The sequence below is a fragment of the Mustela erminea genome, chromosome 14 (assembly GCF_009829155.1).
Source record: "Mustela erminea isolate mMusErm1 chromosome 14, mMusErm1.Pri, whole genome shotgun sequence".
Taxonomy (NCBI): domain Eukaryota; kingdom Metazoa; phylum Chordata; class Mammalia; order Carnivora; family Mustelidae; genus Mustela; species Mustela erminea.
This window is the reverse complement of record NC_045627.1, coordinates 28732653-28743602: the sequence shown is the minus strand read 5'-3', so window position 1 is coordinate 28743602 and position 10950 is coordinate 28732653. Positions and strand designations below refer to the sequence as shown.

Genomic DNA, 10950 nt, shown 5'->3' with positions numbered 1-10950 from the left:
CAAACGATAGCTTTTCAAAGCTATCTTCAAACGATAGCTATCACCCTTGGCTAATTTGAACAAATTCAAAATGGATCAAAATGTCCATTTACTTAACGGTGCACACAAACTACATGAACTAAGCATCATGATTTAAATCCCTGTTTCAGATAAACTTTCTTTTTCAAACTGATTATTTTGTGTTTTATAGTCATACTTTATTCTGTTAAATATTCAGGCCATTTTACCAGACCCCAAAAATCATTTAAAAAAGGGTTATTTTCACATCTGTAAAATAGGGTTGTGATTACAAAAAAAAAGATGCACTGTTTTGGGTGTGTAACCTTGTTGCTCACTTTCAAACCACATAGGGAAGGTGCCTGATAACTGTACCCTCTGAAAACATTAATAACAACAATAATAACTATCACTGTTTATAGCAATAATAATAATAATGATAGCTAACATGTTAGGCTCTTACTGTGAGGCAGACTTTGTGTTAAATGTCAACCTCATTTCATCCTCAAAAATCTATAGATTGAGCCCTGCTAATATCCACATTCTGCCAATGAGTTAACTGAGGCTCTGAGAGAGAGTGAAACCTACCCACATTTACTGAGATCATACGCTTGAAGCTTTAGTTTGCTCTGACTACTGTAACAAATCAGCACAGATGGGGTAGCTGAAACCATAGGTATTTACTTTCTCTCAACCTGGATCACAGAAAGTCCAGTCCAAGATCAAGGTGTTGGCAGGTTTGATTTCTTCTGAAGCTTCCCTCCTTGTCTTGCAGATGGCGGCCTTCCTGCTGTGTCTTCACATGGTCTTTCTTCTGTGCTGGTGTATCCCCAATATCTCTCTGTGTGCCCAAATTTCTTCTTTTTAGAAAGACACTAGTCAAACTGGATTAGGACCTACCCTAATGGCTGCATTTTTATTTAATTACTTATTTAAAGACCTTATCTTAAAATCTGGTTACATTCTGAGGCACTGAAAGTTAGGATTTAACATGTGGGTCTGGGAGAACCTAAGTCAGTCCATATAGGAGCTGTGATTCAAACCCAAGCTGTATGACTCCAAAGTCAAAATCCTAACTATTCATAACAGCTCAGCTTTCCTGGGAGATGAGTCTCACACTACTCAGGGTAGTAAAACCACCAGCATTGTTAGACGTGCTTATCATCACCAGCAAACATGCAGTGGTCTCTACTTAATCTGTGATCTCTTCGGGATCTCCTCCAGGAATGAAGCCTTGAGCTCAGACCAATGACATTTACTGGCTTTATTACTTCCCCTATCATGTACAAGCAGCTGGCCTTAGAAGAAGACTCAGTGATGGTACCAGCTGGAGAATAACACATTTCTATTTTCAGATGTTGTTTATTCAACCCTCGCTCATATCTTCTTATTCAACAAATATTTACTGAGTGCCTGCTATATTTCAGGAATTTTTATAAGCACTTTTGAAACATCAACCAATTTAACCCTTATAGTAGACACGAAGATGCTATCATTCTTACCTTATGGATAAGAAACCAAGGCTCAAGGAGATTAAGGAATCTGTGACCTATAGCTGCATCATTCAGGAAGTGAGGCCAGGGCCCAAGAAGGCAATTTGAAGAAGGAAACCTCACTTCTGTTCCTTCACTGGCACTTTAGACTTCCCTTCCTTGCTAGCTTTGGAACTTCCTTACTAGCTCTGAAACTTTATCACTCCACTGACCTTTAGTTTCTTTTTTAAAAGAAGAGTAATCATTACTGTTAATGCTAACTTAATAAAGCTCTGCTTTCCTCCACTGTCATATATAACGTATAAGAGTTGCAGTTGCTATCTAATCCACATATTTCTATCTAATCCACATATTTCACAAGAACAAAGAAATCTGTGAGTCTTCTGATTCAAATTTTGGTCTAGAAACTAAGACTTCATCTTTGAAATATTAGAAATAATTTTTGAAACCAAAGAGTATGCAATAAAACCAGTACTAGGAAGAAGGAAGGGGTGGACCCAGAATGTTGAGGACTTCCAGGAATATAGCATTGGACAGATAGGGTTGGAATTCATGGTGCAACGAGAGCAAAGGAAAACAGCCAAAGCTAGCAGAGGTGAGCACGGTTCTTCTGTGAGAGCCCCCACGAAGCTGAAGTCCACCAGCGAGAGCAAAGAGAAGCCGTGCTTAAGGGGTCTGTGAAATCACTGCATTCAGGACAGCAGAAATGGTTGAAGACCATCTTGTCTGCTTCCTTACTCAAAGTCATCAATGATTTCCAGCTAAATCTGGGAGCTGTTCTTTGGACACAGATAGGAATGGGGTAAGACTCCTAGAAAAAGTATAAAAAGAATCAGAGCATCCTTGAGGGGTGTGGATATGCACAACAGCCAGGGATGGGGGATGAAGTAGAGAAGATAAATCAAGGAAGCTCTACCAAGGACAGAATGAAGTGCACTTAGCACCATCTGTGAGAGGAACCTTCCTTACCTTGGCACAGCCTGCTTCTCCTAATTGAATCTGACAGGAAAGCTGAACTGATAAGGGTATCCTGCCCTAGTCCTTAGGACCATAACCAACTCTCCCATTTAGTAGATAGCAACTCAGAACACCAGTACCAAATATGTTCTTCTGGCCAGCCTAGTTCATTATTTGCAAATATAAATAGACAACAAGGGATCGTTTGATTATTTGAGGATTACCAGATTATAAAACCCTGAAAGTGAAAGAAAGAATGGAATAAACTGAGCAATCAATAAGGTGAAAGCAGAAATAATTCAAGAAAGAGAAAATTTGAAGTTAGAAGTAATATTCTTAGAGGAATTTTAAAAGCTATTGCATCCATCAAATAAGAACAAGCTGTTGTGAAAAAATTGAGATACCAATTAACTAATCAATTAATAAGAAAATCTTGTTACAAAATAAATTGGCCCAAAGAATCATTGATAGAGTTAAACAATAAAATAAAATTATCTGAATATTAAGTTAGACATCAAGAAGATAAGGTTAGGAAAGTCTACTAGGACATAGATCAAAAAGAAAAAGAAGAAAAATATAAGGCGTTCCAGAAGGAGAAAACAGAAACAATAGAAATGAAGTTATCAAATAAAGAACAGAAGTTTTAACTTCCCTGTGTAAAGACACATGACTGCTATGTGGGGTAGAGTGTATGGAAAAAGTCCAATATCTACGCACATTCAAATGATAAGCCTTCCAAGGTTTGAAAAAAATTCTAAAGTCCAGAGATTTAAAAAGTGCTTATCTACAAAGAGAAGACAATGAGATGTACATGAGATTTCCTGTCAGTAGTACTGGATTCCAGAAGATAATGGATGTCTTCAAAGTTCAGGGGAAACATACATTGCATATTAAAAATGCATTGAATAATAATTACATATTTTAAATATTTTTTGTTGATTCTCAATTTTTAGTATCAGCACAGTATACTTAATTATATGGGGAGAACAAAGTGTTGTTGCGATAGACAGCATCATCATTAACAAAATTTGGGTAGTAGAGGTGGAGTGCAGAAGAAAGAAAATACTGTGAAAGTATTGGATTCCCCAGCTTTTAAACTGAGAAGTCAACAATTTGGTAAGCTGAAAAATTAAAAAATGGAGAACTATAAGGTATATTTTTAAAAATATAATTGTAACTACCAGAATAAATACAAAAGGAAGGTATTAATTATGAATAATTTCTCTGAGGAGTAGAAGTGTACTTTCCTATACTTTTTTTTACCATACATACATTTTTACCATACATCATATTATGTATACAGACACATATATACATATGTGTATATATATATAAGAATGATATATGGGGGTGCCAGGGTGGCTCAGTCAGTTGAACTTCTAACTCTTGGTTTCAGCTCATGTCATGATCTCAGGGTCATGAGATGGAGCCCCATGTTGGACTCTGCACTCACCCTTCCCCAACTTGTACACACACACACACACACACACACACATTCTCACTCTCTCAAATAAATAAATAAATAACAATAAATAAATAATTTTAAAAGAATGATGTCTGAATAGTATCAAAATGGAGCTAAGGGAGGCATGAAAATTACTAGGAAGCTGTAGCTTTTGAGATCCACTGCAGCTTTGATGACCTCAGGATGAAGATGATTTTGGATTGCATTGCTGTTGGGAGGTCATAGGTGAGCCCATAACTTCATGTAGTTTCAGAGAGGGACATCTCTAGGACTGTAGGCATAGGATGTGTGCATATCAGCTGAGCTGTGAATGGTCCTAGATGTTAGTCAATGTGCCTGCTATGACCCTTCCTCCATTGCTCATACTGCCCTACCCAGAATCCCATGTTGAAAGATGATAAAGTAGCATCAATGTTGGTCTTCCCTTAGGGATGATCAGTAACCAGATTACAGTCATTCAGTAGCTTACTCACTGTCCATAATGTGACCTGGTAACTAGAGTTGAAAGAGTGAATTCCTTTTCTTAGGAATTTGAACTCAGAATGTGGAAAGACTTGCCTGGAGGTGGACAGGGTCAGAGAGCTGCTAGAAAAGGTCTACAAACTGTAACCATGAGATCCCAGAGTCACTCAAGTCCACAGCTGTCTTACATTTCTAGCCCAAAGCTCTACTCTAATGCCTGTGCTTGATTTCCAAGGGGTTCCATCTCCTATAAGGCCATATGTACTCTTCTAATAACTACTCCTTTTACTTGAATTAGCTTGAGACAGACTCTTGCATGCAACCAAAATCACTCTAAATGAAAGAAATGCTTGACAAGGGTTTCAATTTGCATTCAGAAGGCAAGAGAGGCCTGGTGACTACTGTCCCCTGGGATAATAAGGTGAGCTCCACTTTGTGCACCCCAATCCTATACCACAAGAACTGGCTGCATGAGGTGAAACAATTTTTTGAGAAGAGTAGTTTGGATTGGAGATCTCAAGATAGTTCTCAAAGCTTCCAGTCTTCTTTTAGATAGATAGATAGATAAATTTATTTATTTATACTAGAGAGAAAGAGAGACCACATACATGAGAGGGAGAGAGAAGATCTTAAGCACACTCTGTGCTGAGCGTACAGCCTTGAGGCAGGGCTCAATGTCATGACCCTGAGATCCTGACTCTGAGATCATGACTTGAGCCAAAACCAAGAGTCAGACACCCAAATGATGATTGAGCCACACAGGTACCCCCGCCTCCAGTCTTCTAAAATGAGTTTAGGAGAATTTTTTTTTTTTTTAAATAACTTCAAAGTTCCATTTAATGACAGTTTTCTTTTTCAGACCCAGAGGAAATGGAGCCTATACTGACCTAAACCTTCAAAACAGAGAGCAGCAAAGATGTTTGGAAGCTGTTAGACTGACTTTCTTCCTTTCTTGTTAAACCCTTCTCCTGGAACCCTTCCTAGGAAGCCTGAGAAAGAGAGAAGCAAACCCTGACAGCAGGAAACTGGTCTGCCCAGCAGCCAGGCCTTGCCACTCTCCTGTTGAACACAAAACTTTCACAGAGTATGAATATCAAGCAAAGCCATTTTGTGAGCCTGATTGATCAAGATAAAGACAGGATCACTCTGTCATTGTGTCTGAACTCAAACAAAACATGAACATTGTCCTAACTGCCCAAACAGTCCCCTATCTAAGTAAGCTTTATTAAGACAACCCATTACAGAATTAACCCCACTTCCGGAGAGCATCCAATTAAAGTCAAGCCCTACTTTCTTAGTCCTCTTTAAAGCACCTAACACAAGCCCATATCCTTTCTAGTAAGTTCTCTCTAATCCTTCTAATATCTTCTTCCTGAGATGCCCACAGTTCTCCCTGGAGTGTGCTCTTTCTCCCTAAAAGACCAGTAAACCCAACTTGTTCAGCAACAGACGTATTCCTGATGGTGTTCAGCCTGAGGCTTTGACGGGTCTTATGTTTGTCTGCTTCACTCTTAGTGTTACTTGTCCAGACTAACTTTTTTTGGTCCAGCAATAATCACCAGTGTTACCAAGTACTTTTTACCTGCCAGGTGCTCTGTATAGATTAACTCATTTGATCCTCTCAATGGCCCTATAAGTTAATAGGCTTAATAAGGAAATTGAGGTACAATGGTTATACACTACTAAGTGGCTGAGCCAGGACTCCAAGGCAGCCAGCTGGCCTGGCTCTAGGCTCCAATGTCCACACCACCCTGCCTCCCACTGCACTGGTACACTGTGCTCTTGTGTGTCACTGAATAGCGTGAGGTCACTGGTCACTATGCCATCACCCCACAATGAAAAGCACTATGATAAGTAGTCCCAGGAAATCACTGCTGGGTTTCCTGAAAGATATGGAAGAATACACACCCACAGGGAAAAGAAAATCTTCCTGATAATAGTATCAGAAGTAACTGAGCTTCTAAGCAACTGGATTTTTTTTACTTCATGAAAACACTAATCATATAATTCAGAGTTTTCAACCTAATTTTAAGAAAGGTAAGGGATGATCATAAGTTGAATAAACCTAACCAAGATACTTCTTTTGTGTTTTTCTCTCAGTTTTACTAATGTGGTCAAGAGAACATCCCTGTTTGGTAGTAATATGACTGGAATTTCTTTTTTTTTTTTTTTTTAAGATTTATTTATTTTTATTTATTTGACAGACAGAAATCACAAGTAGGCAGAAAAGCAGGCAGAGAGAGAGAGAAGGAGGCTCCCTGCTGAGCAGAGAGAGCCCAATGTGGGGCTTGATACCAGGACCCTGGGATTATAACCTGAGGGGAAGGCAGAGGCTTAACCCACTGAACCACCCAGGTGCCCCTGGCATTGCTTTATCTCCCCAGAAAGAAGGAGGCTGAGGTACAGAGTTTTAGAAGGCAATAATTAATATCTACTGAGATTTCAATAACTTAGTTTCATTTTATTTTATTTGTTTTTGTAATACCTTCTACCTCTGGCCTACTCTACTGGTTTTTCCATTTGTAAGTGATATAAAGTTTCATTTAAAAATTATTTCAGTAAAAATTTGAGTTCATTTAAAGAATAGTGTCAAATAAATAGTGGTACAGGCAGTGGGGAAACAAGGGAACAGAAATCATGAAGAGTGTTTTAGGAAACCCTGACTTCAGTTTCCTCTTCACCTTGGATGCTAGAAAGACCAGAGTTGAATTCATTGGTCATTGATCTCAAGGGTGCCTTCCCAGCTGCACGAGTTGCTCCCACAAGTCCAACCCCTGGCTTTATCCTCTCCTTCCTTCCTCTGTCTCCCCTCTGCCTTCCTGCCTTGCTAACCTCCAACTTTCAGAAGAAATTCCTAGAGGTGGGGGGTGGGGGGAAGTGAGAGTAGGGACGACATAATAAAGAACATCTCTTTGCTTTGATAACACATTGACCAAAGAGTGGCAGTAACCCGGGCTACCCACTCCTTAAACGAGGTGCAAGGACCGCTCTCAGAAAACCCCCATCTGATTTCCTCTAGTCCTGTGAAGTTTCATTCTTCAAACTGCGCAGGAACAGCGTTTCCAAAACTGCTTGGACAGCGGATTCTTTGGCCCTCCTCCGTTCCAGCTTAGAGTTACTATGACAGCTTGTTCCCATAAGAAGTGTGAGTGAATCAAACTACTTCGCTGGAAAAGCCAGGGAGGAGATGGCACGGATGCGTCCTCCTCCCCCCTCTCAGGCTATGTAGCACCTCGACCCTCACTCCACCCTATCTCTGGGAGTCGGGAAGTTTTGGAGGACACCCTGCGGGGGTGGGATGGGGTAGATTGCAGGGTTGGAGCCTGGCTCCCGGGATTGAGAAGGAGATGGGCAGCTCCGGGGAATAACGCCCCGGAGATCCCGGAGGCTCAGCCCCAGAACTCCCCAGCAGTCTAGACAGGCTGGGTTTAGATTCTCCCCTCTTTGAGAGTTGTCAGGAAGTTTGGGGGAGGGGCGAACCGCTGTCTCCTGTTCTCCCTGCTCGGGAGGCTGAGGAGGGACGGCAGCAGCGGCGGGTCTCGAGCTGTCAGGTTCCCGCCCACGGGCGGGCTCCCGGGCTCCCGAGGGGGCCCGCGGGGGCGCAGGCGGGGGTCTGGGGGCCGCGGGCAGAGCGCGCGGGCCGGCATGGAGGGACTGGTCCTGCTCAACAATCTGGCCACCCGGCTGCTGTTCGTGCTGCACTCTCTGGTTGGGGTCTGGCGAGTGACCGAGGTGAAGAAGGAGCCGCGGTACTGGCTGCTCGCGCTGCTCAACCTCTTGCTCTTTCTGGAGACCGGGCTCACCCTCAAGTTCAAGCGCGGCAGAGGCTACAAATGGTGAGCGCACCCCGGGAAAGGGAGGGCGCGTGGAGTCCCTGGGCACTGTTCCCTATGGCATTCGCCAGCAGCCCAAGAGCCAGTCTCCCCGCAGCCCGCCCATTTCTTACTCGGATTCTGACCCTCTTTGTCCTCGCCGGGAGCTTCTTAGGAGCGCGAGATGCCTGCGCATCTCTGGGACACGCCGCAGTACCTCAGGGTCCTTCCTGTTCCAGGGCAACACAGGAAAGGCTCAGTCTCTGCCCCGTGTCACCCAGTCCCAGGTTTGGCAACTTGGAAGATGTGAAAAAAAGAAGGGAAAAGCTTGCCTTCTCTGCGGAAGGTGCTCCAGAGCGGGGGAGTCGTGGGGCAGGGGAGATGTTCCTGAGCCCAGCTTCCCGAACTTGGGGTGTGTGGGTGTGCACTCGTTACTCTCTGCCTGCAGGTGGGGGGATGCCTTTCGCTGAGCACAAGCGACTTTTGAAAGAGCTTGTGTGCATAAAACAGTCGCCTAGGGCAAGAAGCTCCTCGAAGCACTTTTGTGCCGCTCTGCATAAGCTTCAGGTGCCGCAGGTTGGTTCCGTGGGAGCTTGGTTAATGCAAGTTCACCTGGTCAGAGAAGGGTTGCCACACTGGTGGAGGGACGAGCAAGGAAGGTTCAAACTTAACCTCAACCTGCAGGAACGACAGGCTCTGTGTGATGTTTTATTCTCTCCCGGAAGACTTGACTGGCAATAGAAGAGTTGAGAAAAACAGTCTCTTGCCATTTACAAAGAGTTTCCACCTCCATCCCTCCACTCCCAGTAGATTTTCATCCAAACTTCTCCAAGCTAGGCTTCTTCCTGCATTAATTTTTAAAAAGAGTAAGACTACAGTCACATAAAAATTCAGTAAAATTATACTATACATTAGTTTAAAAAAAAAACAGTAAGGCAGTATTTTCACATATGTCAGTAGTTTTAAAAATATTTAATGCTGGAAGAAAATATTATTAGTTAAATCAAAGAATTACATACACAAGGACATTATGGTCAGCCACCAACCATATTAAGGGGGGAATAAAACCTCCTATCTACAATTTTGCATATTAAACTGCAAAAAGCTTTGTATTTTGTGACAGTCCAAGGGTGAGAATGTGTTGTTGTGTCTCTTAAGATTATGTGAATCTTGCTTAAATTTTCCACTTTTAAAAATTACCAGAATTATCAGTGAAAAAATGATTCAGGTAGAATCCTGATGTAATACAATAAGGATGGAAATGTTACAACCCCTCCCCCCACCCTATGATCAGCTTATTAAGGAGGAGAGATCTGAAGTACTTTCCAATGTGTCCTTTAAAAACCTCAAATAAATGGTCATTAGCTTCCCCAATAAGCCAATAAGTTAAAAAAACAGAAGGGGAGAAGAATGTTCACCCTGCAGGCCATATGAGATTTATTTCATTTTTACTGAGCAGCTTTGCAATGCTAAGGTAGAAAATATCTTCATAGCAGGAGCCTGCAATCTGAGGCTAAAAAGTGTTTCATGGAAAGTAGTTCTGTCACCAACCAGCACAGCTTCTGGAAGAGGTCAGCCTTAAAAGGGGAACCAACCCAATGGTCCGTGAAATATTCTCCCTTGTGCTCCAAGAGTAGACCAGAGGCCTTCACTCATGTTAAGTCAGAATTCCCAACCAGTTATGTAGAAATACTATAGCCCATTGAAACTTTACCTTCATGTCTATACCATCACTGGCAGCTGATTACAACTATGAGAGGAAAAATGATTGGGGCAAAAATAGGTGATCAATGTATAGAATTAAATAGGAAACTAGGGACCTATTCGTGTGTAGTGTGGTCTCAAAATCAGAAGGAAAATGGAGCAATGGAGCAATACTTATTTGCTCTGAGGCATTGGGCATGTTACTGAACCTCTCTGACCCTCGGTTTCCTCATCTATAAATACTTATAGGTCATTATAAATTAAATGAAATAATATATTTTATGGTTGATGAATAAAAAAGGAATTATTTTTTTAAATACTAGGATTTCTCTCCTTTCTTCTTCTTATTAAAAAATATTATGAGTCAACTGGACACATTTTCTGTCTGTACAAGTCCAACAACTTTACTTGAGGGACTGGCCAATAAACCATTGGCTCAGAATCAAAAAGTAGAAAAAATTTCTCACCTTTATTTCAGAGCAGGCCATGATGTATACTGTATATTTTAGTATTTATTGAAAAAATTGTGCTGGCTTAATATCTAAACTAATATTTGAAAATAAGCAAAGAAAATAGTAGATTTGACTTATAAAATTTCAAGAACTGAGTCTTTGTAAATGATCTAAATAAAAATGTGATTAATAATGCTTTGTTCTACTGATATTACTAAATGCTTTGTTCTGCTGAGCCTGAAAATGTGGTCATTTTTGTGGTGGACAAAGCTCATACACTATTGTCAGTAAGTTTGAGGGGGAAAAAATCAGAAGATAGGATGCTGAAAAAATATAGACAATTATCCATGTATAACATGGTAACAATTAAAAAATATTTGATTTGAGACATATTTCATTGCTGGGTCGAAGTTCTCTGAGTAAGGCAAGGCATGACTTCTTGTTATTTTTGTGTGATTAAAAAAACAATTTCCATCAGGAAATCAAGACTGATGAAGTAAAAACAAAAACAAAACAAAACAAAAAAACCTAAGTAAATATGACAGTATCTAGATCTTTCTATAGAAAAAATGTAAATATATAGATTTATGTACAGATCTACATATTGT

General features: G+C 41.0%; 1 protein-coding gene across 2 annotated transcripts in view; it reads left to right on the top strand.

Moving 5' to 3' along the window:
* Positions 1–6274: 6274 nt before the first annotated feature.
* Positions 6275–10950, top strand: part of TMEM26 (transmembrane protein 26) — a 44103-nt gene continuing 39427 nt past the window's right edge. The window contains exons 1-2 of one of the 2 annotated variants that reach the window (XM_032312773.1): positions 6275–6411; positions 7394–8210. In XM_032312773.1, the coding sequence (XP_032168664.1) occupies positions 8020–8210 (191 nt within the window). In that variant the 5' untranslated portion in view covers positions 6275–6411; positions 7394–8019. Of the gene's footprint in view, positions 6412–7378; positions 8211–10950 lie in introns of those variants that run through there. The other variant, XM_032312774.1, reaches the window with a different exon arrangement.